The sequence below is a fragment of the Oreochromis aureus genome, linkage group 19 (genome assembly GCF_013358895.1).
Source record: "Oreochromis aureus strain Israel breed Guangdong linkage group 19, ZZ_aureus, whole genome shotgun sequence".
NCBI classification, from domain to species: Eukaryota; Metazoa; Chordata; class Actinopteri; order Cichliformes; family Cichlidae; genus Oreochromis; species Oreochromis aureus.
The window spans coordinates 2,578,197-2,605,257 of NC_052960.1; the positions used below are offsets into that span (position 1 = coordinate 2,578,197).

Below are 27,061 nucleotides of genomic sequence, written 5' to 3' on the forward strand. Positions count from 1 at the left end.
TAAATAAATAATCAGCTAAACTTCCATTTAAATAAATTGGTATCAGCTCAGAATTTCAGTCTTTGTATCTCTGCTTTCTATGAATGAGCCCATTTAAGCACACACTGATTATATGTGTTTGCCCAGCATATATAGTTGTGGTCAGAGGTTTGCATGAATTTCATGGTAATTTGGGGGCTTTTAATGATTTCTTTGAATTGTCCTTTTTCCACGGTGGAACGACAGTACAGCAACTTTCATGAGTTAAAAAAATCAATAATTAAGTGCACACGTTTGAGTTCATTTGGAATATTTTCTGATCCACAAAACCTCAAATATATAAGTACAGCCACTGATAATATTTGGTTAAATGCCTCTTAGCAAGGTTGACATTTACCGGTTAATTTAGTTTAAAAAATATATATATATATATCAAAATTTATCGATTCAAAGAATTGGCCATATGGACTATTAGTTTAATGAGTAATCTCCTGTGTGTATGCCAGCTTTTAAATAAATATGTCCAGACCAGAGCTGCTGTGTCTAAATATGTGATCTGTTAATGTTTTTGTCACTAATGTTTATGCGTAACTTCGGTTTTGCGTAACTTTGGTTTATTTCTTATTGTATTCATGGTTGAGTCAGCATTAAACAATAAAAAATTACTGCACTGGTGCAAAAGCGTAACCAGGAAATAGTTTGAAACACTCAGAACTGAATCATCCCAAGACTCACCGGAGTTATGTGGGAGCTAAACTGTCAGCGGGACCGCGTGAACAGACGGAGAAATATTGGTATGTAAAGTCGGTTCGCTGTTGAGCCCGGGGCTGTATGGCACAGCAGGTCAGTGGGTCATCCACTCGAAGCAGTGAGTGGACAGGAGCCAACTCATCCCAGAGGCAACAGCAACAGGTTTGTCCTTGCACAGCCTAACTGTGCCCTCCAGTGGACACGTCCGGTGGATATCAGAGCCATCGGTCATCTGCGGTCAGAGTTCACTTCGACTCTTTGTGCGGACTAAAGCCACACGTTTTTGCTTCTTTTTTTGAGAAGCTCCCAGGAGTAAAATGTTGCTTGGACCTGAGTTTGTCCAACAGCAGCTGCTTTTGCGTTTGTCCATCTGCCCTCGGCGCTTCTCCGTGAAGGAACAGCGGGGCAGTGCGCTTGGCTGAGCAGCGCTGGAGAAAGCGGATCGTGGAGAAGAAGAAGAAGAAGAAGAAGAAGAAGCAGAGGTTCCCAAACGCAGAACCGGAGGATCTGGGATTGATTCTAATCTGTCCAAGGTTTGTACCCACTATTGTTGCCTTTTCACATTAAGGGTGTGACTTTTGAGTGAGTTTTCTCCACTCTCAGTGAAGAACTTAAATCGAGTTTGTGGCTGAAAGGTTTTCTCGCGCGTCTGTGGCGCAAACCTCTGACTCTATAAGAACGATGTTACGTTTTAGTGAACCTCACTGGTTTAAGTGCCAGTTTGAACTCGTGGGTGCTTCTCGGTGACTCGGTTTGCAGTTTCTGTGGGTCTTGGGCGCATTTCTCGTCCTTTTCCACTCACCGAGCACTTACACCGACGTGCCAACAGCTTTCTGCCTCATGTGGCCACACTGTAGCGTCCTGCCTGTACGTCTGATCTCACTCTGGTGTTTCAGCCTCATTATGTAAAGGTACTGATTTTACTATCATTCAAATGAGCCTCCATGTCAACTTCCGCAGTCCGCCATCAGTGTGAGCGAGGTTGTGTTCACTGGATTATTTCTCAGCTGGATAAAAGTGCACGACTTCACCCTTTGCTCTGTGTGTGTGTGTGTGTGTGTAGGTCACCTCCTCTCTATCTCTTTGGTCTGGTTTGCGTGAAAGTGCAACAAGCACCTGCAGGGCCGCATCACTGGCCCCAACCCTATTACTGCAGTATGGGCAACTTTTCCACCAAGGACAGCCACGGACCCACAGGTAGGTCATCCCTCAAACACAGACACAGACACACACACACACACACACACACACACACACACACACACACACACACACACACACACACACACACACACACTCTTAATTTACTTTCTTTAAACCAGCTCTGGCAGAATCAGCTCCCTTGAACTTTCCGTGCTGTGTCTGAAAGGTTTGGCAGTGCGCACAGATGGCTGTGGCGTGTTGGCCTCGTGTTTTGAATTGTTTTGAGAAATTTCCAGGAAATCGCAAACATCTGATTCATGAAGTACACGGAAGTCGAAAGCATGATACCAGAAAAGTGCATGTACTAGAATTCCCAAAATGTGAAGGTGGATGAAGAGTAATCCTGAAACTGAAGGCAGCAGAGAGAAGCAAGTGGAAAAGCTGTAGGTGTGTGAATGTGTGTGTGCTGAGTTGCAGCAGGAATCTTGGCAGCTCTCCTGTGTTGCTCAGTGAGTGGTCATTCTCCTCGCGTCCCCGTGTGATTCGTTCTGGCCCCGCCGGGCCAGCTGTGATGAATCGGCAGAATTCCCCAGCTCAGCACAAGGGCAGCGGATTAATCATAGGAAGTCTAATGCTATCTGACACACACACACACACACACAGACTTACACACACATCCACTCTCATTCAGTCAACTTGCCACCCATGCACATGGTTGGACGAGCGCATTAAGGTCTGGAATGAAGAAATAAAGAGAAGGGTTGGCTTGAGAGTCCTATTAGACAGTCCTGTCATTCTTTCTCGGTGATTTGGCCGTGCAGCAGGTGGTGCATAACTTTGCAAATGTTCAAGCTCTGATCTTACATCACTAAAGAAAGAAAAAGAAGGAACAAAAAAAACATTCATTTTGTTCATAGTGAAGCTTTTGTCCAAACAAGGAAAATGAGCGGGGAAGAGAAGGAAACGCTGCCTACGGGTTCCCATAGCCTCTGGAGTTCTTAACGCTGGCATGCTGTGACAGGCGGGGAATGCCAAAAAGTGGAACTCATCATGTGTCAAGTCTGAAAATGAATCGGTAACTGATTGCTGCAAATACGTGGGAATTGTTTGTCCTTTGTCTGCATGTGTGTTCCTGAATCGGGAGCAGTGGTATGGATGAGCAGCGCTGGAGGAATGCTTGTATTACAGCATTCATCGTCAGGGGCACGGCCCGGGCATTGTGCTGGTCAGCGAAGGCCGTGTTGTTCAGTCAACTCGCTAGATGATGTTTTCAGTGTCAGCATGCCTGACTGCTGACGACTGACTGCTTTCTCACTTCGTTCTGTGTCCACTTCAGTAGTTCAGTGTATTCCTTCAGTCTGTATGACCGAGTCACAGATGGAGGCTGTTATGCTTCTCCTTTTCTGTCACACATGTATGTGGTGAATGCTCATGGTCAGAGTTTCAGATACTGAGGTCATCGTATGTGCAAATACTCTCTAAGAGCTCTAAACTGCTGTAAACACCCAGTCTTGGACTTGCGTGATGTGAAGAGATCATGATGTGAGGACGTGTGCTCCACCCACCTGTTCTAAAAACCTTCTGTTCACAATCAGGAGCAAAGTGTCTTAAAGAAAGAGGAGCTAAAACTGCTTCTTTCAGACAGCGGGGGAGCAAAGCGGCTGCACCAAGGCTCAGTATAAGAAAAGTGGACTATTTTAAACAAAAGTTATTTCAGTACAGTCCAAAAATAAAAGTCGGGCCTGGAAATGAGCACAAACTTTAAAGTCCTGCTCCACTCATGAAGTTAAAACCAGAGACCAGGATATGAAATTATTTCAAGAATTGTTCCTAAATTGATGTCTTGTGTGGAAAACAGCAGACAGAAATTATTATTCAGCTCAGTTTTTCCCCTTTTTCCCATATTTAGATGCAGTCTTCAAACATGCATTTGCTTTTCTTATTTTCTCTCAAATCTGTTTTTCTTTAGGGGCTCAGGTGGACAGTTTTCACACTCCACCTACTACTCCACAGAACGACGGTGCTGTTTTCACAACCAGTGCTCCCCAGCTTCCGTCTTCCCCTACGATCTCAGTTTCATCTATACCTCCAGTACCGGTCACCACTGGCAAGAAATCGCAGCATGGCACGCCAACTACTCCCAGCGCTCGCAGTCCCCCTCCGGATTGGAAGCCTCGTCCGCCGGTCAGCGCGAACAGCTCCACGGTTAGTGCCGGAGTTATCCCAGTGAACAGCAAGCCAGCCGGTGCTGTGGCAGTGAGTGAGAAAGCTACTGTAGGGAGGAATGGTGGTCCTCCTACTTCTACACCCAGGATTCCTGTCACCCCAGAGAAGAGTGTGCCCATCAGCCCTATAAAGAGCCCCTCGTCTCTGTCTAGTGCCTCACCTGTGGTGGGCAGCTCTTTGGGGCAAAACTGGAGAGAAAGGGACAGTGGTCTGAGTCGGTCTCTGCCGCAGTGTCAGGAACCGAAGGACGGCCAAAGCGAGGAACTTGAGAAGTTGCTGGAGGAGTGTAAGCTAGCTCTGGGAATCACTGCCAGTGAGGACGGGAGCACAAACACAGCAGGTGAGAGTAAAATTAGTCTTCATCTTATAGTACTAGTATTTGAAATGTCAAAATATGCCCCCCTAAATAAGCACTGCAATAACACCTCCAGCAGGCTTGTTGTTTGAGTGCTACAACTCTGCATTTCAATGTGGGCCAAACATTTGTCTGTTTTAAGAAGGGCAAGTCAATTTCCTTGACATTTTTTGTTTTATATGCATGTGATGCTTCCTGACATTTCTGTGACCTTCCCTCAGAGATACTGAAGCATCTGCTGACAGAAGTGAAGAGTCTGAAGAGTACATTAGAGGTGAGATGAGCTTCAAAGGTTTCTCCTCCGGAAACCGACCGTGCACTTAACTCTTCCCCCCCAAAGAGACGTTATCCGGTCAAGCTGTGATCTCTATAAACTAAAGTTTGCATATGAATATGGCAACATTTTGGGGTGAGGAGCTTTGGTACTGGATGCCTTCTAGTAGTAATGACCAGGTTGCAGTTCCTGTGAAGGATGCATTTGTCTAAATCCCAATAAATTGACTTTATTTATATACACGACGCACCTTTGTTGCAGCGTAACTGAACGAGTAAAGTACATGCATTTGTAAACAGGAAGTGATGTACAGGTTGGTGTAATGTGACCTGTGAGCCAAGAGGTAACACTAACACATACCATCCCATCACAGCCCACACTTTGCTCCCCTTTAACAACAACAGAGTCTTCAAGTGGACTCTGCTTCACCCCCTGGGGGCTGCAGCTGTGCTAATGAAGGTCTTCCTGTCCTTCCACAGGAGGAAAGTTGTTGAGATCATTTTCTGTCCAACAAGATAGTTTATCAAGGACACTCGCCTTTGATATCAGAGGCAGCTGCGCATGACTGTTGGTCCTTCTGATGAGACAACATGCGACTGTTGTCGGTGCTGTATAAATAAAAATGAACTGAACTGAATGGCAAACACAAAAGGGTTAATAATAGTGAAGAAGTGACTTTCAACCTGAAAGGTGGTGCTTATTCACGAGAGACTCTCCGGCTATGTTTGATATGGATATGGATAAAATCAAATTCTGCAACATTTTAGTTCATTTTCTCGTTCATTCCGTGATCTTAGGAGGACGGTGATGTTCTTGAGTAATTTCCTGTCAGTTATTCGTTCCGATTCCTGACCCTCCCTTATGAGGATTGTAGCCAGAGGCTTCCAGCTTCCTCTAGATCTGCCTCAGATTACGACAGCTGGACTATGACAGAACGGTGCCCCTCCCCGTCCCCATCGCCTTTTCTTCTTTCTTCTGTCCTCCCCGTCCTCTCGTCTGCTCTTTTATTTTTCTCATGTATTTGAATTATTTTAATTAAACTCCGACTGACGCACGTCATCTGTTTTTACCTTCCGGCTCGTCTATTCCGGGCCTCCTTGATGTCAGCTCTGTCTATTTAATATTTAAACTGTCCAAACACTCCTTTCTTTACTTTGTCTTTCTTCCACTTTCCCACATCCTTGTGAAAGACCTAGAAATATAAGCCTCGCACGGTCCAGCTGAAGCTCAGAGAGACTGTGGTATAACGCAGTGAGAGGGCTCAGTGTTATGGAAATCATGGCAATCCAACCCCGTGTTTACACGAGCCCTCTGTAGGACGATATAAGCTATCCAGAGCTCAGCTTTATGAACCCTCTCTGCCTGCTCTGCAGTGCTGAGATCCTTTGTGTGGAGAGTCGGAGAAGGGGAGTGCAGGGCAGAGGAGGGGGTTCACATTCGGCTGTTTCCAAGACAAAACTTGTTTTGTGCTGTGGTGAGGTAGAAGGGCTGCAGCTTGCAGTGACCCACTGGCCATATTTTGTGCGTGTGCACATGAAACAAAAGACTTGCAAACACATGCACCAAAAATTCTATCTTCAGAGGCCTGCCCCCCTCCCCTCAGTCCCCAGCTGAGCCTGTTGACCGCTCCACCCCGAGCACAAGACTGAAATGAGCGATGGCTTTCCCTCTCTCTCTCGTCTCTTCCTTCCTCTGGATGCCTTCAACCCCCCTCTCCTCTTTTCTGCATGCACCATCCATCTTTTCGTCTGACCCCACCTTGCTTAATTCGTTTCCTCTTCAGATCTGACCCCATTTTTTTGACCCCTTTTTTTCTTGTAATTTAAGTAGCTGTTATTTTTCCAGTCACATTCAGACAGATAAGCCTCCCTGATGTGCTTTCTTCATCTGTCCTCAGCACTCCTTTTCCTAATGCTCCTTATCTGTCTCTGTCTATCCGGCAGCAATAATGTTATTTCCATTTCTTTGTAGTTAAACTGAATTCTAAAGAAAGCCACATGATTGCCCATTGTGCAATGAACTGCTAAGGATGTTATCAAATGTACCATCTGTTTGTGCTTATGAGCATGACAAGTTTTCAGTTTTCTTAACCAGCAAAAATGAAAATACTCCAGTCGTGGCTGTGTTGTGGGGGTGGATGGTCAGATTTGTGTTCCCTGCTGGAGTCGATCTCAAAGCATTTGGAATCAGTTCCAGGTGAACACTGCCCGAGATTTCCTGAAATGATCTCCAGGTTCTCTCTGTTCACTTTGCTCCTTGACAGTCTGCTGCAGTGAACCAGGCCGTGCATTTGGAAGCCACGGATCACATGTAGACTGACGGGAAGATGAGAGGAGGGTTCCCGACTGCATTGGGAAGCTTTTCTTAAATATGCAACTCTCTCCCAGGTTATGTTTGAGCATCATTTGCAGAGTTTTTTTGGCCATTTTGCACTGCACATCTGGGAGGGAAATGTCTCTTAAGAAATATATTTGAATTCACACCACAGCTTGTTGAAAGCTGGAGAGAGCAGTAATCACTGAGTTGCGATGATTCCCCAAGTTAGAGTGGGCGTGGAGGTGAAGTAGGGACACATAGTAGTAAACACAGCACAAATCTTCAAGTGTGATGAACTCTTTCCAGGAATTGTCAGGAAAGCAGATTTGCATCTAGAGTATAGACGTGTATGTATGCCTGTACTACATCTGGTCCTGCAGCGGGGCATGAGGCCGGGTCCTGGGGGACCGAGCCAGCGTGTGCGTTTTAGTCCTGACAGTCCACACCCTTATCTCAGTGTTAACTGAGGAGCACCCCTTCCTGTTTCCTTAAACAGACACGCTCCAGTTGGTGTCCACATCTAGATAACAAAGACTCTGCAAAGACAAGATTCTTTAAGTCCAAGCGGGTGTTTGTAATAATCCTAAATATAGACTCGGAGAACTCCAAACAAGATTCACCATCCTGCTGATTTCCAAGGAGAATGTGCTTCGGCTTAACCTGAGTATATGGATACGTGTTGGAGAATGAAACGGTGTGGTTTGGTGTTGATGTGAAAGAACAGGGGAGGTGTGTGTGTGTCTGTGGGAGAGAGGAAAGCAACGTGATATGCATGTGTACGTGTGCGCGCATGTATCCAGAGTAATCAGGTCCAGCTGTGGTCTTGAGTCAGTGGTCAGATGAGGGAACGGCTTGGCTCAGACTTGCCTCCTCCTCCACATCTTCATCCATTCTTCATCTAATTACCACCCTTCCCAATCCCTCCACTCCTCCACACTCTCGCAGTTCCCCAGCTTGCATTTCTCCACAGTCTGTGAACTCCCTTTCCTTAAATCTGTGTGTGATTCCAAAAACTTCTATTGTCCTCCCTGACTTCTCTGACTTTCTTCCACATCCCTCTGTTTTTCTTTTATGATGTTGGTCGCTTAACATTTTTTAATAGTCTGGTATCGTTTACCTCTTGGCTTCATTGGCTCTGAGTGCCTGTTTTGATGTCTGGGGGTAGTGTTTGTGCATGTCTGCTGCTACAGGGCTTTAAGAATGAAAGCTGGAAGCGTTCTTTTACATCACAAAGATATGAAACTGAATCAGGGTTGGGATTTAGTTTTCCCAAGTCAAAAAAAAAACAAACCAGTTTTTGGATCACAGCCACACCGATGGTGTCGCAGAAGGCAGTTTCACAATGCAATCTTTGGTCCGCCTCCCAAACGTTGCTTACATTTGCTTTGTTTTTCTGTCTGTGTCGGAGCTTGTTCGGCTTCGAGTCGGGTTTTTTCTCCAAGAATGATTTTAAAAACGAGCAGACCACTTTTGTTCTCATGATCCAGTTTTGCCTCATTTGAGTTGGCTTGCCAGCTTCCCCCCCCCCCGGCTTGCTGAGGCCTGCTGCGGCCTGCTGCTCGCTTCAGCTCAACTTGTCGTATAATGAGGGCCAAATGGATATTTGATAGTTTATTTGATTGCAGTCATTCTCTGTGGAAAGCTGAGCTGTTTGATTTTGTCTGTCCGATTAACTTAAAGCCAACTTTAATCCTCTGGATTTTCATGGCATTGTTGTGAAAATAATTTTGATTGCATGGGTTATCTGTAACATTTTTATTATATTTCTCTCAGTCCTGATCAGAAGTTTAAGACCACTTGAAAGATGGCAAAAAAACATATTTTGCATGGCTGGATCTTAACAAGGTTCCAAGTCGAGCTTCATCATGCAACAAGTAGAAATGGGAGTGAGACAAAACATTTTTTTGAGCATGCAGTTTATTGAAACTGAAACAGGCTGTTTTACAGCTGTGAAAAGTTTAGGACCACATGCCTTTAAAGGGCCAAATCTGTGCAAAAACGTGGATTTATTGTCATTTTCTGTCATGATGTTCTGATGGCAAAGGCAAAAAATCTTTCCCTTAACCTTCCCCCTGTGGTCTTGAACTTTTGATTGGGACTGTATGACAGATTATTTACAAAATTTATAGCCGTCCAATCAGCTTCTGCTGCACTTGTGTTTGGCTTACCAAAAGTCAGCTGTGCCAGCATATGCCCACACAGAACATGGATGGTAAATGGTAAATGGCCTGTATTTATATAGCGCTTTTCTAGTCCCTAAGGACCCCAAAGCGCTTTACATATCCAGTCATTCACCCATTCACACACTGGTGATGGCAGCTACGTTGTAGCCACAGCCACCCTGGGGCGCACTGACAGAGGCGAGGCTGCCAGACACTGGCGCCACCGGGCCCTCTGACCACCACCAGTAGGCAACGGGTGAAGTGTCTTGCCCAAGGACACAACGACCGAGACTGTCCGAGCCGGGGCTCGAACCGGCAACCTTCCGATTACAAGGCGAACTCCCAACTCTTGAGCCACGATCACCCAGGGTTGCTGTTTCTTAAATTAGTTGGACAAACTGAGATTTTCCTGCTAATAAAGTACCCTGTGTTTCCTTTCCAGTCAGAGCGTGGCGAATGGCTGCAGTTCCAGGCTGACCTGCAGGTGGCGGTGGCGGTGGCAGATCGCCTGAGAGCTGAGGCAGAAGAGGAGTTGACGGCGCTCCGAACAGCCCATAAAGACATTGAGAGGGAGCTGTCTGCTGCCCAGCAGAGACAGAAAGAGGCTGACGTGCAGCTGGTTACTCTGAGGGAAGAGTTGAAGGAGAGCAGGCAAAAACTGGCTAATCTCACCAAGGTCCAGGGCAAAAGTGAAGCCCAGGAACCTGAGAAGCCAAATGGAGAATCCAACAAGTCTGCGAACAAGGAAGAAAGCCACAGAGGCAGGGAGAGGGCGGTGTACAGGTTGGGAAGAGAAGGGCTGGAAAGTAAGAGTCAGAACGAGGTGGTGAAGAATGTCGCTGACGAAGAGGCGAAAACGGACTGTAAAGATGTGACTAAGCGCTACCTGAGAAATGTGACCAATGAGGACAGGAACAGAGAGGGGGTGCGATCCAGTGACACACGAAGGATGGTGACTACAGAGAGGTCAAGGTGAGAAAACGGTTCGAGCCTAAGCGTACGTCTGTGGAGCTGGACAGAGATTTGAAAACAAAACCTCTCTGCTCCACAATCACCAAACTTGGTCAGGACTGCAGTTGTGCTTTCTCTATAACATACTGCATTAACTCGACCACTTGAAAAGAATTTAAACAGTCCAATCTACACGTGGAGCGTGAAGCAGCTGTCTTAGGGGAGTTGATTTGGTTTGTTTTATCCATTCTTTGCTGCAGAAGCCTGTCCAGATTGCCCAGCTCCTCAGAATCCAACACCATGCTGAACGGAACCTCCCAGTCAAATTCTGCTGCAACAGCTGCTCCTGCAAACAAGGTGAGACTCATACAGAGGAAGTGGCTTCATTAGGGTCTGCTTGTTGATGAAGACATGCATACTGTACGCACACACAGCTATACCTAATTAGATACTTTTGTTTTTTTCTTTAAAAGAATTTGTTGCAATTAAGAGGTCGAAATCTGGACTGGCAGGACAGCAGGTCAAGCAGTGACACAGGTGAGCTCACCCACACCTCGATCTACTACTGAACAATGTTTTTAACCATAGTCTCCATGTAAACGATGGGATTCAACCTCAATTTGTTGATTCATTCATAATTTTTAGAGCCAAAAGTGAGCATATTTAGATATTTACCCCTTACATAGTTATGATGAAAGGCTGGAGACCAAACGCTTTCTGTGTCATACTGTAAACATGTTTAGTTTCTGATGTAAAGTTGGGCCTCTTAGAGATCTGAGAGTGAGCCTGAAGTAGTGACTCTAGTTGTTTTGGTCGTCGAGGTTTGGTTTGCTGTAAAGGTCATCTTTGACTCTTTTCTTTTACCTTTTCGGCCTTGCTGTACTTTAATTTCCTGTAGAGGTTTTTGCTGTTAGCAGCCTGTCATTGTAAATAATGACTTGCTCTGGAAAATAAAGGCAGCGCTGGTACAAACTAATGACAAGTACAGCCCTGCTGTTCTCTTTTAAGCTGATATCTCTTCCACACAATATATTTATGTGTAAGTCATAGCTGTTCTTTCTTCACATTCTAATTATGGCTTTAGGTCATTTTAAAAAGTTTTAAATTACTTTTAAATACACACATTTACAAAAAGAGCCTTTAACCGTGTAGATGTTTGTGTTGGTAAGTTAAAATGTTTTGTGCTGTGACTAAGCCTTCCTGCACCGGATGCTCATAGCTTGCTGTTGTGTAACACAGGGTTGTTTCTTCTCTGTGCAGGAAAACGTGAGGAGTCTTTAAACAAGTACAATTCAGCCCTCACTGAGTTGCCGCCCACCAAGTGAGTCCACAGCGACATGCACTCTGTGAACAGTCACATCCTTTGTAAATCCAACGACTTGTTTGGACTGAAGCAAAATAGATCGTGAAGTTCAAGTAGAGATTCGGAAACACTTCTCGTGCGACGTTCAGTTTGCTCTACTGTAACTGACTCAAGCGTGTGTGCATGTTTTCAGGTCTCAGGATGGATTCAACCTGCTGCTGCGTCGCCATGGAGGCTCAAAGAGAAACTCGCTGCTCCGCTGGTGTCAGAGTCGAACCCAAGGCTACAAGGTGACCTCAAGATGCTTTTATATGTAGTTCGGTTTACAGGTGTGTGTGGGCTCTTGGTCATAATCTCCAAATCTGAGTATTCCAAACTCTGATAACAGAGTCCTTTTTTAAACATTCAAGAAACCTGGAAGGCTCCACATGTGCTCCCACCCCACAAAGACGGGGACCCGAGTGATTTAAATTATTAAATCCTGCCCTTGCTAAAATATTAGAGCTCCAGCTGACACTGGGTCTGGAATCAACTTTTACCCTCAGGATTAAATCATGTGACAGATCAACAGCTCCATTGTGTGTTTCCAGTAATATAACTGAAACTGTGTAACCATTAGTAGTGAACCTGTCAAAAGCATCTGATTTAGTAAATCTTGTCATTTTAGTAGAAAAAGTGTTTTTAGATTTTAGGATTATCTTTCTGGTAGAACTCCAAATGTGTCACATAAACTCTCCTCGCTGCTTGCAGAGGTGTTCCACAGGGATCCATCCTTGGGCCCTTTTCATTCACCCTGTAAACAAACAATATTATATCTGCCCCTCATAAAAAGTTTTATATACATTCACTAGTCATAGGATCATTGTAAAAATCCATAATTTGTGCACACTTAAATATGGCGATATTATTTATATGCATCTTTCTTCATCTGCCTTGAAGCCTCTTGATTCTGTGATTATGTGAAAAGTGAATGGCTCGCCTTAGGTGAGCGACGAGAGCTGAACTGTATGTTTATCTACAGCTTATTAACTTCTGACTACAGTTAAATACATGTTTACAGTATCAGGTCACATACATGTTAATATTAGCTCGGCCTTTTATTCCCACTGAACTTGAAAAACCAATTTAAATAAGGGACGAGCTGCCAAAACCTATGAGACTACCCTCTCTGGTTTCATTCAGACATCTTAAAAAGGTTTAAAAGGTACTTCTATATATGCAGCTGCCCTTGCACATGCTTTTCTAATAATAATCCATGAACATGTGTAATGTGTCTGAGCTTTTGCACATTTGTTTATAGACCTGTTTAAATAAAGGACTTAATACCAGTGGTAGTCTAACAGGTTTTAACACTGAAGTAATGAACATAATACATTTTTGTATCCTCTCCTCTTCATGCAGAACATTGACATTACCAACTTCAGCAGCAGCTGGGCCGACGGCCTGGCGTTCTGTGCCGTCTACCACACCTACCTCCCCTCGCATATCCCTTACAGCACCCTCGGCCCCGAGAACAAGGTAGTGCTGGTTTCTGTGTGACTGATGGGACGAAGCGACTTGTTTGTGTTAAACTTATCGATTTTACTTCTTTCTTTGTAGAAAGAGAATCTCAGTCTAGCGTTCAAAACAGGAGAGAGCGTTGGGATTGCGCAGTCTCTGGTAAGACTTTGTGTCTTTAACCAATTTCCCATTTTACACACACACACACACACACACACACACACACACACACACACACACACACACACACACACACACACACACGAAACAGTTCTTTGTTTGTTGTGCTCATAAATGTGTCTCTTTAACAGACAGTGGAGGAGATGCTGAGAGCGGGCGGTCCTGACTGGCAGCGGGTTTTGAGCTACGTGGAGAGCATGTACCGCCACTTTGAGATGTAACTGCTGGAGGTACTGTCAAAGGGTCCCGCCACAGATGACACTTCAGAAACGCTGTCGAAGAAGCATAGTTTATCATAATTGTTCCCTGAATACTACTTTTGTTGGGTGGTTAAGAGCGGATGACCTTCAAAGCTACAGTTTGTAACTGAAATAGTCTCAGAAACAGCTGTCACAAAAGCCTGTAAACAAAGGATGTAAGCACAGATGGGCGTAAGCTGTGTGCACTCGTTTCTGTTCAGAGAATTAAACGGACATGCAAAAGTTACACATTTTAGCTTTTAAAGTGGATATTATTGTGACCGCCTTGTAGAAATTCCGGTTATGTGGAACCTTTTTAGCATCCTTCTGTTAAAGTGTGTACACGAGTTGCTGTAAATGTCTCCACACTGGTACTTTACGGTCAGAAAGTACTGTATTAGGTCTTCCATGAAATCTATAATCTTTGGCTTTTATATGTGATGCTTTGCAAGGATTCCACATCTGTTTGGACATTTGAGCACTGTGTAAATACACACTTTTGTCAGCACTTTGTTGATGTCAGAATGTAATGTGCAGTAGATGTTTATGTAGTCTTGTAAAGGCTGTGTGGGCATTCAGCTGCAAGGCCTCAGTCCAGGCAGAAACGTGTCTGATGATTTATCTTAGATAAAGTTTCAGTTTTTGAGTAAAGTTGGCGTTTCCTCACATAAAACACATGTAATCAAAATTTCAAAGTGCTTCTGTGATACTAACGAGAGAGCCGGTGCTGTTAAGTTGCTCAGGGATGTGCGTTAAAGAAGCGACACAGCTAAAGCAAATACAAGCCTCCACAAGCTTGCACATCCGGTTTCAACATCATCTCGCATCAAACCCGCATCCTCGCTGACGCGAATCTGGTATTTTTACGACGTGTTGAAAACTGTTGCCAAAGTTGTACGTGCCAAAATGAATCAAGTGCTCCTTACATTGTAAGATATGTTTGTATTTAACTAGTGTGAAGAATTATACCAAAGAAATAAACAGTTTATTTGGATGAAGTGGCGCCGTGAGTCTTGTTTATTAACCCCACTGTTAGGAGTGAAAAGAATGGACACGAAAATCCATTTATGGGCTTTTGGCTCAACATTCTCAACTCTTCTGTTTTGAACTGGGAGGAGCTCATGTTTGAAATTGGCTTAACCTTGGCTTTACTGCCACCTGCTGGTGAATATAAGGTTATGCCTGCTTCTGTTTGCCTGCATCTGCTGTTATTCCTCAGTAAAAAATTTTAATTGCCACTTAGTGGCTACAGCACGGTCAGTGTTGCACCCATCATGTCAACTCATAATCACCGCGATGCTATTTTTACCTCGTATTCTTTGTCCAACCTGTATTTATGTCTATAAACTTCTAAACAAGCAATTATAAAGACAAACTCATTTGAGTTTGAAAGCGCCCGAGATCAGCGGAGAGGGAGTGTTTCAGACAACTGTCGGATCAGTCTCATCACTTCCTCCAGAGACGCAACACCCACTGCCAGCCTGTCGTCTTTTGTTGTCACGAGATAATTAAAATGTCAAGCCTGTTTATTACATAGCTGAATTGTGTTAATATGGCTTTGTATTCAATTAGTAGCCCACAAAGTCCTGTAATGTAGCAAACTATTTCCTAAAACAACAGAGATTTGATTGGTGGTCTCAGTTTTCAAATAATATGGTAGTTTTGTGTCTAATACACATGCAGTTTTCTGTTCCTTGTGCCATTTAGGACGTTTTCTCCTTGTTATGGATACAATAACACCTCGGTGTTTCTCTCCGGGCTTTGGAAGTGGATTGGAATTGTCTGCACGGACAAATGATGCTGGTCTCTCCCCAGGCAAAGGTGTCAAGTGTGTGACACCCCCCCCCCGCTATGCTTAATGTGTCCTGCATGTGCGTGTGATATGTTTCCTAATCTTTCTATGCATGTGAGAGCAGCCCCCTGGGGCCCTGGCAGGAGGACAGGAGGAGGAGCTTGGTCACTCAGGTACAGGTAAAGTGAAGCGTTTGCTGTCAGTTTGGGGTCAGAAGCAAACATTCGAAGCCTGAACATGAACGTGATCTGGACCCTAGCTGTAGCTGTTTGTTTGAAAGTTGTGAGTTTTGCTGTTTCTGGTTGGGCACAGGATTCATCCGGGTAAGTGGTGGAATTTGTTATGAAGGGAGTCACATTCATTTCCTGAACGAGAACGCCTGCATTCGTGAATGAATTGATGGAGCACAACCACATCAATATTGCACCTTTCTTCCCTCTGTGCCAGTGCTACGTTGTATCTGATCTCAGGTCCAGAGGTGGTGCACACTGGCGCGCCGACTCCTCTGGCCGTCACCGTGTTCGCAGACTTCCCGGGCACGGTGACAGCTGAATTGGGACATGGCAGCACCAAAGTATCGCTGACCGAAGACTTCCAAGAAGGTGATCTGCAGTCACACGCCGATTCAAGCTTGAATTAGTTTCTTTTGACTTTCAGGAGGGTTAAAAGGTCATTCTGTTTTAAAGGTTTGACGAGTGTCCTCACGCTTCCTCCTGTGAGTATAGTTTTTATTTATGCAGTAGAGGGAAAAACAAAGTCTTTCTGACTGGGATCACAGTGTTAACACTTATGTCGTCGCTCCAGATTCCTGACTCCTTAACCCAGAATTCCCTCTTAAACCTGACGGTGCGGGGCTACAAAGGAAACAGTGTCATTTTCACCAACACCACCACCCTATCCTTCAGTCCCAGGAATGTGTCCACCTTCATCCGAACGGACAGGTCACGATACCATCCAGGGGACACAGTCAAAGTCAGAGCCATGTGTGTTCAGCTGGATAACCATCCATACAAGGACAGAGTGGATCTCTCTGTACGGGTACGTTTCTATTGTCTGTGTGAAAGAACAAAGCCTTTTTTTCATTGTTCAGTGGGACCTTGACTGATATTCCTTTCTCACATGCAGGATCCCAGTGGGAATATCGTTGACAGGTGGGAGTCCACAGCCAATCTGGGAATTGTGTTGCAAGAATTCCCTTTGTCCCACACGGCTCCTCTTGGACGTTGGGTGATGGCAGCCACAGTGAATGTAGGGTGGTTGTTGTTGTCCCCTCTGCACGCTGTGATGGAATAAGAAGGAATATCGTCTCATCTGATCTCCCCTCTTCTTACATGCAGGGTGTGACTGACGAGAAGCAGTTTGTTGTGGAGCGTTACGGTAACGTGCATATCAATTTATTCCAATATAATCGTGATGGTTTATGTTCAATCGGTCAGTTTGAGGATAGACGGCACTGGTTAACCTGCCCTGCACTGTGAGGTCAACATCGGTGGTTCAGAGTGAATCATCTTGACAACAGCTGGATGGATTCCTATTAAATTTAATAGGATTTATCTAAATCTTTTCGCAGTGCCTCGACTTTCCCTGTAAAACGGGAATGTCAAACTCATTTTGCACTGTGAGCCACAAACAGCCCACTGTGACCTGAAGTGGGTCGGACCACTGAAACTCTCCTTGTACTGCACATTTAATCCCTGAGATATTTTGATATAGGAAAAACAGACGTGCAGTTTCAACTACATGCTGCTGTAGTAAATGAAGGAAATCTGTCAGCCTGATTCTTTGGGCTTAAATTGATGCCCTCTTTCATATTTTCCATCCTGTCAGGTGAACTGTAGTCTCTGATGGACCGATTCTGGCCCCCGGGCTTTATGTTTGACACCCCTGCTGTAGAATCACCACATACTTCAGCTCTACATTTTCTAAATGACTTGACATAAAGTCACAGTTCCCAAATGGCAACTTCTGTTCCCTTTGGCGATCCTTTGACTCTTCCTGTCACACCACTCGCTGACGTTTTTGTTTTGACGTATCTTCTAATCTTTTTCTTGAATCTCAGATCAGCTTGTAATTTTCCCAGTATCCACTTCTGCAGTGCTTTGTACTTGGTATCGAAAGTAGGATTGAACTGAGATGGTAAATCTGCCAAAATGACCATCCTGTCTCGCAGAGCGCCCACGCTTTGACGTTCTGATCAAGACGCCGTCACACGTCCTTGCTGGAGATGACGTCTCAGGATCAGTGAGAGCACTGTGAGCTCATCTGGATCATTTCACAATATCACATTTTCATACATATAAGTGAAGCAAGTGTGCAGTATTAGTGTGTTTTTCCATTTAGGTACCGCGGTGGACGACCCTTACGTGGAACATTAGTTGTTTCTCTGGAGTCTGCAATGAGCAACACGACCTGTGCTATGCAAACTAAAGAGGTGAAGTTCTTGATGTCCCCGTTTCTTCAGTTTTTTATATCTTTAATCATAAACTGAAACAGGAATAGAAACTATAAGAGACACTATCCGTCATCTTTAACCTTCTCTTTCAGTTCTACGGATCCACACAGTTTTTCTTCAGCAGTGACCAACTCCAGGCTCTGCGTACTTCATCAGTTAGCAGTGACGGTCGTACCACTGTGCACGTTACTGTGTCTGTTAATGACAGCACCACAGGTATGACACATTTTAATAAACCAGCGTTGCTGCAAGTATAATAACTATAAGTTCACCAAACAACATAATATTCTTTCTTAAGGGTTTAAAGTGAACAAAACCGTGAAAGTCCACCTGATGCAGAATACATTCCAGCTCACATTCCACGATTTTCCACCCACACTAAAGCCGTCATTACACTTCTATACAAACGTGAGTTATTATTATTATCATTATTATCATAAATCACAATGTCAGAGCCTTTTGGACACAGTATTAGTGCCTCCTCTGTTTGGACTTCACAGCTCAGGATCTCAAGATACGACAGAAAGCCGCTCAGCTCAGTGGATCTAAAGCACTCTGCTGTGGTTCGAATCAGTCAGATAACGTCTGTGAAAAAGGCAGAACCCACAGCTCTGATACTTCCTGTGTCTGAGGACGGGGTCGTCCGCATCAGGTTTAAATTACAGGCTCAAGTTGTGATGCTCTTTATTCAGGTCAGTAATGTAATTCTCCAACACGCAAAGGTGGACTTCCAGAACAATCACAGTTCTGTACTTTTGTTGCTTGTAAGCTGAAGAGTTTCAGTAGCATAGATGATTACATTAAATTTAAGAGAAACGACTTAAATTAAAAACACGACCTCTGATGTTTTCATGTTTTCAAAAGAACAAAGAAAGATGGAGAACATCAGGTCATAAGTGCACATTTTCTTTATCTTACTGCTATAAATACTGATTTTTAGGCCGGATTTCAGTCCAGTGAGGAGACTCTGAAGATTTCCAACAACTTCTCCTCTCCAAGTGATTCATATATTCAGATCGCCCCTGGCAACACATCTGCACAGGTATTATATACAAAGTCTAATATTTTTAATATATCACAACTGCATGTATCCAGAATGTAACTATATTTATTTAATTTCAGATTGGATTGTCTTTGCAGATAAATGTAGAGAGCACCTTTAACCTAACGAAGCTTCACTTTGTGGTATGTTTGATTAAATACACAGTGTGTGCATTTTATTTTCTGCATCTTTTCTGCATTAAGGACAAAATGCAACATATTGTAAAGTAAAATTTATCTTATGAATCCTAAGAAAATCTTACAGTGGCCAGCATGTAAGTGTCTGAGCTCCTAACTGTAAATAATTTCCTTGGATTTTCTGTGCCTTTGCTGTGTTGAGTACTATGTGTATGTTTAAACACCGTTACAGGAAGTTGTGCACCTGTACGTGACACCTCTTTAACCCAACAATGATTTATAAATACATGTATTTTGTAGGTGAGCTCTAAAGGTCAAGTGGTAGCTGCTGGGACCCAAAACTCCTCGTCCTTCTCTCTGACCCCAGCGCTGTCCTGGGCCCCCGCGGCCTGTGTCACCGTTTACTGCATCCTGTCTGACGGCGAGATTATCAGCGACACGGCACAAATATCCATCAGTCAAGACAGCTATGTACAGTAACTTGTTTTGTTATATTGCTCTAATGAATTCCCAACAGTAATCCTCTTCATCCTGTGTCGAACTCTGTGTTCACGCTCTCCTCAGGTGTCATTAAACTGGAGCAGTGAAAGGGCCCAGCCAGGTGAGCAGGTATCGCTGACTGTGACCGGTCTTGAATCCAGGTCTCAGCTGGCAGTCACAGTAATGGGGACACAGGATGACGCCCTGCAGCCTGATGTGAACTTTAAAGAGGAAGGGGTATGACTGCAGTAAACATGCTTGTTTCTGTGTAAATGCGGATTATGTCTGCAGACAAAAGCTTAAAATTCATCTGTGAAACGTGAGCTCCTGTGAACCTTCATCAGAAAGTCACCTGTTTTATATACCACAGGATTTCCTTCATTTTGTTCTCCCAGTCACCGCAGTCCCCTGGCACACTGTTCCCAGTTAGATACTGCATGGAAATTGAAAAAGTGATCGCTAAACCGGCTCGTCCGGATATAACATATCTGTCTGCTTTGTTAGGAGGTGACTCCTGTTTCTAAGAGCTGGTAACCTTAATGCTCTGGATGCAGGACCTGAGGCTTATGGATCGCTGCAATAGAGGAAACAAAGCGTCACCTTTTCTCACCTCCAAAGCTCTGACAGCCTGTAGAGTGTGTGTGTGTGTGTGTGTGTGTGTGTGTGTGTGTGTGTGTGTGTGTGTGTGTGTGTGTGTGTGTGTGTGTGTGTGTGTGTGTGTGTGTGTGTGTGTGTGTGTGTGTGTGTGTGTGTGTGTGTGTGTGTGTGTCACCCAAACAGATTCATTGTTACCATTTTTCCTCTTCCACCACAGGACTGTGATCTTAACATCCTGACCAATACGAGATTATACAGGAAAAACCAGCCTGGACCTAAAAATGGTAAAATGGCAATTTTTTTGTAGTTATGTACGATACCGACATGACTCCACATTTTCAGTGCTATAAATACAATCTCATCCATTTTCTGGGATTGCTTTCAGAAGGACATGCCTTAGAGGTGCACGAGTACTGGCACCACTGGATGGACGGTGCTGAAGCTCTGCTGTGGTTAGACACTAATGTTAGGTAAGGGCTGAGAGGGGAAGGTGAGTCATTTGATCCATTAGTTCACTAAATATTGCTGCTTTTTCCGGTTTCTCTCAGCGACAGGACTTGGACAAGTGAGATAATACTCGTTCCAGATGGCATTACTTCTATGGGAGCTTTGGCACTGGTGATGTCAGAGAACCTGGGCTTGGGCTTCACTCTTGTGCCACAAAAGGTAACAAAACACTTCACATTTCTGGTATTCATGTTTCCTTCTCTTACGAATGAGGAGTTTTACGAACTGAGATGCTGAGGAGTTATCTTCCCCGACCTTCTTAATAACTCTCGCTTGTATTGTTCCACCGACAGCTGACTGTCTCCAAAGATTTTTCCTTGTCTTTGGGCGTCCCATCACTCCTCATCAGAGGAGAGCAGATTGTGTTGGAAGTGAAGATCATCAACCACTTGGAGCAGGAGATGGATGTATGTAGGACGCACTTTGTGGTACATTGTAGCTGAATAAGGCTGAGTTTGGTAAATAATCTGACATTTATCGACAGAGATCCGAGTCTCTCCTTGTCGCATGAATTATTGCTCACTTCCATCATTTCTGGCGCGGCATATTTTCCCTGTTTTTAAAGATTGTGCTTTGCTGTCATACATTTCTCTGCATATGTAGGTCATCGTGCTGCTAGCACAGAGCAAGTCCTTTGAGTTTGTTCTGACACACCGAAAGGATGCGTCTGTTATCAGTGCTCAGAAAGTCACCGTAGAGAGTCAGGCCTCTGCTTCAGCTCTGTTCCCTGTGAGGCCTTTGGCTCTGGGTGAGGTGGAGATATCTGTGGATGCCGTGTCTGCAGAGGCCTCAGACAGTCTTGTTTGCAGAGTGATGGTGAAGGTATGACAAAGCAGAGAAATGTCTGAACATAGGACGGTGCCTGCAACATGATGTCGCTACAAGATGTGCTTTTGTAATTATTGAGAATGGTACAAAAAAGTTATTCCTATCATAACACTGAAATGCTTCCATGTTCCTGAAGCCCGAGGGAGTTGAACAGTACTTCTCTCAGACGCTGTTCCTGGAGATGGAACCGGAGAAACAGAACAAATCCACAGCCCTCTCCTTCTCCTTCCCCCCAAATGTGGTGCCCGGCAGTCAGAGGGCCCGTGTGGTACTGGTTGGTAAGTCTGCTGTTTGTCCTCTTATTGTTCGTGCATGCAGTGTGTTTACTTTGAGTCAATTAGGCCTGTATCATAGCAGAAAAGCAAGCGTCGGGATTTTCCTCAGTTATAGATTTCAGGTTCGGTGCTTGTCTTGATGGTCGGCTGCAGGATAAACGTTTCGTCTTGCAGAATTTGAACGCTCGTCTGGTGAAAGAGACACTTTCTGTTCCCATTCCGGTCTCAACTTCCTGCTCAAATTGCTCAAAAACAAACATGTTGTTCATCCGTTAAATCTTTCCGTCTTCTGTCCTGCTGCTTCTTGCAGGCGACATCCTGGCTTTGTCCATCAACAACTTGGATTCACTGGTTCAGCTGCCGCTTGGATGTGGGGAACAGAACATGATCCACTTTGCTCCAAGTGTATATGTTATTCAGTACCTGGACACTTCAAACCAGGATGATCAAGAGCTCAGGAGCAAGGCTCTAGCTTACATGATGGAAGGTTAGATGGCCGTTCATAAAGATCACTGACCTGGAGTACTAGTTGTTACAATATATAAGAAGGTCTTCTGAGTGATAATTGAGTGTTAAATTTAAGGTTCTCTGAGCGCAATAAGGGGTTTGTCACAAGCCTTTTTGCTTTTTCGCTGTAAGGTTATCAGAGACAGTTGTCCTACCAGAGAGAAGACGGTTCCTTCAGTGCTTTTGGAAACAGCGACACCTCTGGCAGCACATGGTAAGGTCACCCGTGTGGTCCATTTTCATAAATGTTTTCTCTAAAATCGTAAGTTTGCTGATGCTCCTTCTCCCCTCACCTCTCCTCTCTTCTTTCTCTGGATCCAGGCTGACAGCCTTTGTGCTGCGCTGCTTCCTCCAGGCTCAGCGCTACATGAAGATAGACCAGAACGTCCTGGACAGGGCCGTGTCTTGGCTCTTAAAACGCCAGGGGCCCCAAGGGGAGTTCAGTGAGGTGGGCAGATTGATCCACACCGAGATGCAGGGAGGGCTGGATAAGGGCCCGGTGGCGCTGACGGCTTATGTCCTTATCGCACTTTTGCAGGACGAAAACTACACAGTGAGTTAGGGGAGAAATCTATTTTTAAGCTTTCCTAGAACCTGATATTTAAATGGACAGGATGTTGGATGCTAATAATACTGCATTGGTTTCTCTGTATGAAGGAGATACACAAAGACAGTGTGTCTCTGGCCAGAAAGTACCTGGAGGACAAAGTGTCCAGTGGCGTGATCAGTAACTACAGCCTGTGTCTGACAGCTTACGCTTTAGCTTTGGTCAGCAGTCCCGTCTCTTTCACCGCACTGACTCAGCTCAGCAAGAGAGCGGACTACATGGGTGACTCAGCCTTTTTTCTACCTGAAGCTTTTATAGAAACAAAAGCAACAACATCCCATCCTTTACTTACCTGCTTATATGATGGCTGTGTCAGTTAGCCTGTGGTTATTCTCTTAGATGGAGTGATGATGTGGAGCTCGTCTGCAGGCCTGAGGCCACATAACCAGAAGCTGCCCTCAGCACAGATCGAGATGGCCTCGTATGTGCTGCTAGCTCACATCAACCGTGGCTCTCTCTTTGATGGCATTACACAAATGAAGTGGTTAAGCACGCAGAGAAACCATCTAGGAGGCTACGGAACAACACAGGTGAGACAAAACTCTTTTTCTCTTACTGATTCTCACCTGTGTACAGATATATAGCATATTTCAGCTCCGCCATGGATTCTCACATTTATTCCCACATTCTGCCCCAAAAGTTGATATTTATCCACGATGGCTACATTTTCCGTTTCCTTCCTCAGGACACAGTAGTAGCTCTCCAGGCTCTGGCTTCCTACGCAGCGTTCAGCGGTGCCAGTGCCATCAACCTCATGGTCAATGTGTCTTCTCCAGAATCTTCATCACTGTTTCAAATCAACTCCACCAACTATCGAACATATCAAAGCCAAGAGGTGCATCCATTACCTGGCGTTTGATGGTTGATGTGTACAATAACTGAAATTTATTTAATCACCAATTTTCATTTCATGTTTCTCAGATTCCTGCTGAAAACGATCTGCATCTACAAATATACATGGAAGGCAGAGGCTTTGCCACATTTCAGGTGCAGTTGTACGGTTTCTCTGTTTCTGTGTATCGCTGTGGTTCCATTCCATTTCATGAATTATTTGTAAGGCACAGACCTGCTTAGAAACTGGAACTTACACATCAGGAATGTTTCCTCCATCGTGTTGAGCTCGACAGACGGTTTAACCGCCAGCGCACGAGCAGAATAAACTGCAGCAGCAGCTGTGCGCGATAGCTTCACTCAGCACAACGTTGTGCATTATAAATGCTAAATAAATGAAAATGCTGTATGCAAATGCAGCATCGTAATGGAGCCCAAGCAATTAACATCTGGGATGCAGACAGCATCTGTCTGCACTGCAGATAAAATCACTGAGAGGAGAACTGTGGTGAAAGGTTAATCTCTCAGTTGTGCTGTTAGTTTTTGTATGAGATGTGGTTTTTTTTTTTAACTGTATACTTCAGCTTTTAATCGATAATCAAACATTTGTAACTGTTTCCATGAATCACTCCAGCTGAACGTCTTTTACCACTTGGAGAGGGAAACTTTTTCAGAGAACCAACAGCAAGCCGCGGACGAGGAAGCTTTCTCATTACGCATCGATGCTGCTGATGGCGGCGACTGCAATCACATGATGTTGTCTGTATGCACAAGGTGAGCGGTTCACACATGGACAGTATGTTTCAGTGTACTTTCATTGTTTATGCCTGTATTTATCTTTATTTGGTTAACCCAGCCTGAAAGGATGGATTAGAAATGAGTACATCAGAGGGACAGATCAGATTTGGCTCTTCTGAGTTAAAGTCAGAAAGGCACAGCTGAGATGGTTTGGACATGTGCAGAGGAGGGATAGTGGACGATGGAAGACCTCACAGAATATTCATGAATGTAGTGAAGGAGACCATGCAGAGGGTTAGTGTGACGGGGGAGATGGAAGCCGATGCTGTGGCGACCCCTAAAGGAAGCAGGTAAGAGAAGACGATTTATCTAAGGAGCTTGAAAACAAAAGTGACTCTTTAAGTTTCTTGAAGACGTTTCGAGGTGAAACATCCATTACTATGAGCTGGGTGACTGAGAACCTACGCAGACAAGAAGATTTATCAGTATTTGGTTACCATGCATGTTAAACACTCTGGAAATTTTGTCCTCTCCAGATTAAAAGACAGTCAGCTGATACCTCACACAGGTATGGTTATATTGGATGTAGCCCTGCTCAGCGGATTCACGCTCTCTCCTGAGGCTGCTGTCCAATCAGCTGTTATCAGGAAGGTGGAGACGGCACCTGAGAAAGTCATCCTGTACCTGGATTCAGTAAGTGTTTGAAGCAGATAAACAGCAATCAGTGTGAAACTTTAAAACCTGCTCTATGTATATTATTTGGGTGTGATATTAACCCCTTGTCAGGTCATCGGCATGAACACGCCCCCGTTATAATTCAAACTACATTGTAAGGAAGCAGTTTCTGTTACTTTGGAGCATCTAAAGGAAGCAGGATTTCATACATTAAATGAAAATGCATGTTGATAAAATAACAGGAATCAGATGACATCACGTACGTAGTGACATTATTCTGGTGTCATTTGCAGCTCAACAAGTCTGAGGTTTGTATCAACCTTCCCCTCGTCAGAAACTACAAAGTGGCCCGCGTGCACGACGCTGTGGTGCACGTTTACGACTACTATGAGCCAAGTGAGTACGACTGTGAATACTGTAGTGTAGTTTTTAAAAAAAAAAAAAATATAATGTCAATGATCATATTTTTAATTTCAGCGAGAAATGCGATGAGCACGTACAATTCACGAGTTCTGCCCGGCGTGGACGCCTGCTTCTTCTGTGGTGCAAACTGTGATCTCTGCAGGCCTGGAATCACCATCGCCATGTCCGCTCAGTCGATGGCTGCCTACAGCTTCAGCTGCCTGTTTCTCGGACTCACTGTTTTTCTATTTTTAGTCAGTTAGCTGGATGCACACGTTCATATGCACTGGATATATATGTGTCTTTCATACAAAACTCATTTTGGCCTTGTTCTACTCAGTGGACTCTGCTTTTGTTTAGTGCTCTGTGCTCTCTGCTGTTAACAATGTCTTCTTTTTTGTAAAGATGCGAATATGAAATTACTGGTTGTGGAAACGTGTTACATTTCTTTTTATCTAACACATCTAAAACAGACACATTTCCATTTAAAGCTTCTTTAAAGCTACTATGAAAATGAACCATTAAATGAGCGAATGCTGTAGCCGATAGTCGCAAACAGAAAAATAAAGGTGAAGTTTTTCCCTCATTTGCACACATGCCCTGTTGTGTCTCTGTTGGCAGAAAATGCAGACGTACTGAGCTGCCCAGAGTCATATAAATGCTAAAAAGGGATTATTGTACGGCGCTGCAGCACTCCCAGCAAGAGTCTGACTTGTAGCTTTAATGTTTTTAATCCCTGTTGATATTCAGTTTAATAACCTGCTGGAGTGAAGCAGCACTCACCTCACTGAGTTTGCAGGTACATTTAGAAATGGGAAGTAACCATGTTTGACGTTACTGATGGTATCATTAAAAGAATTGTTACTGTATCTCAGACCAAAAGCATGTTTAAGTTTGCACAACATAAACTCTCTAATAAACTTTCTGCTGATCTGTTTTATAGTGGCAAAAATTCACACCACTTTAACACTTACTGGATCGCATAAATCTGAAGCTGAACGTGACCTTTGACCTCACACTTGGTGACATTCTTTCTTTTAATATTGTATCACAGTTTTTTGCATGTTAGTGGAAATGCATGTCTGGTTTTATGTAAAATATTTTTTGAAAGGCTCATTGGCAAACTGGTTTCCCTCCAGGGACAATAAAGCTTTTTGGTTCATAAGTAAAAGCAGACATGGAAAGCAGAACATTAGATGTTGCACAAAAAGGAAATCGACTCACATCTGGACCTTCAGCTTTTGGCTGTGCAGCCTGTGAGAAGATCTCATAAATACTTTCCTTGCCTTAATTCCTCCCAAGCTAAAGGTAAAGCTCCTGTCGTTCCATTTTTGTGCAGCACATTACATATCCTTAGAGTGTCTGCACGCTCTTGTGCTTTTTCCACCAATGCTCACATATGTTGCTATTTTTAGTCATTATATAATCCAAAATGACTGGACTGTGGCAGCACACCAGGAGCTTACAGCAGTTTAACCTAAACTTAAGTAAACCTCACCAGTTGCAATCACAATAACCTGAAAGCTGTTCCATAAAAAGCCCCAAAGCTGCAGTTGTGAATGGCAAACACTAGATGGCAGTGTTGGTATCACAATAAAGATGGTCTCAAAGTTCAGGCTGGAGCCATAAAAAGTTACATTTGTCTTGTTTCTTTAACATTTAATATTGCCAATAAAGTCGACAGTTCTCATGATACAGAGAGGTGATATTAGAAATAAATGCACCCGTGAGCATTTTAACAAAGTTACAGGATGAAATGATGCATCGAAATGAAAAAGCTGCCATTTTAATAACTTCTTGTTAATACATTTTT

General features: G+C 44.1%; 2 protein-coding genes across 2 annotated transcripts; both read left to right on the forward strand.

Moving 5' to 3' along the window:
* The first annotated feature begins 746 nt into the window (after window positions 1-746).
* On the forward strand, window positions 747-14,380 carry si:ch211-195o20.7 (cytospin-A). The gene is made up of 12 exons (XM_031752965.2): window positions 747-1,262; window positions 1,793-1,926; window positions 3,842-4,438; window positions 4,675-4,727; window positions 9,648-10,177; window positions 10,417-10,513; window positions 10,630-10,693; window positions 11,417-11,477; window positions 11,653-11,749; window positions 12,861-12,977; window positions 13,059-13,118; window positions 13,271-14,380. The coding sequence occupies exons 2-12, from the start codon at window positions 1,887-1,889 to the stop codon at window positions 13,358-13,360; spliced, it is 1,806 nt and encodes a 601-aa protein (XP_031608825.1). The 5' UTR covers window positions 747-1,262; window positions 1,793-1,886; the 3' UTR covers window positions 13,361-14,380.
* Window positions 14,381-15,357: 977 nt separating this feature from the next.
* LOC116330581 (CD109 antigen-like) lies at window positions 15,358-25,834 on the forward strand. The gene is made up of 32 exons (XM_039603010.1): window positions 15,358-15,493; window positions 15,618-15,772; window positions 15,857-15,885; window positions 15,975-16,208; window positions 16,296-16,418; window positions 16,508-16,547; window positions 17,341-17,422; window positions 17,511-17,601; window positions 17,715-17,838; window positions 17,921-18,030; window positions 18,123-18,314; window positions 18,563-18,664; window positions 18,745-18,807; window positions 19,102-19,272; window positions 19,366-19,518; window positions 20,096-20,162; window positions 20,264-20,348; window positions 20,427-20,544; window positions 20,679-20,792; window positions 20,989-21,207; window positions 21,350-21,491; window positions 21,799-21,975; window positions 22,128-22,209; window positions 22,317-22,548; window positions 22,653-22,824; window positions 22,942-23,132; window positions 23,288-23,437; window positions 23,524-23,589; window positions 24,068-24,207; window positions 24,708-24,864; window positions 25,140-25,242; window positions 25,324-25,834. The coding sequence occupies exons 1-32, from the start codon at window positions 15,408-15,410 to the stop codon at window positions 25,509-25,511; spliced, it is 4,158 nt and encodes a 1,385-aa protein (XP_039458944.1). The 5' UTR covers window positions 15,358-15,407; the 3' UTR covers window positions 25,512-25,834.
* Window positions 25,835-27,061: the final 1,227 nt, after the last annotated feature.

Excerpts from the sequence above, each read along its gene's own strand:
- si:ch211-195o20.7 (XM_031752965.2), top strand. The coding sequence starts at position 1,887 with ATGGGCAACTTTTCCACCAAGGACAGCCACGGACCCACAG. Across the intron at positions 10,178-10,416 it reads GTGACTACAGAGAGGTCAAG|AAGCCTGTCCAGATTGCCCA; the intron begins GTGAGAAAACGG and ends TCTTTGCTGCAG. Across the intron at positions 12,978-13,058 it reads CCCTCGGCCCCGAGAACAAG|AAAGAGAATCTCAGTCTAGC; the intron begins GTAGTGCTGGTT and ends CTTTCTTTGTAG.
- LOC116330581 (XM_039603010.1), top strand. The coding sequence starts at position 15,408 with ATGAACGTGATCTGGACCCTAGCTGTAGCTGTTTGTTTGAAAGTTGTG. Across the intron at positions 15,773-15,856 it reads GACCGAAGACTTCCAAGAAG|GTTTGACGAGTGTCCTCACG; the intron begins GTGATCTGCAGT and ends TCTGTTTTAAAG. Across the intron at positions 20,163-20,263 it reads CCAGCCTGGACCTAAAAATG|AAGGACATGCCTTAGAGGTG; the intron begins GTAAAATGGCAA and ends GATTGCTTTCAG.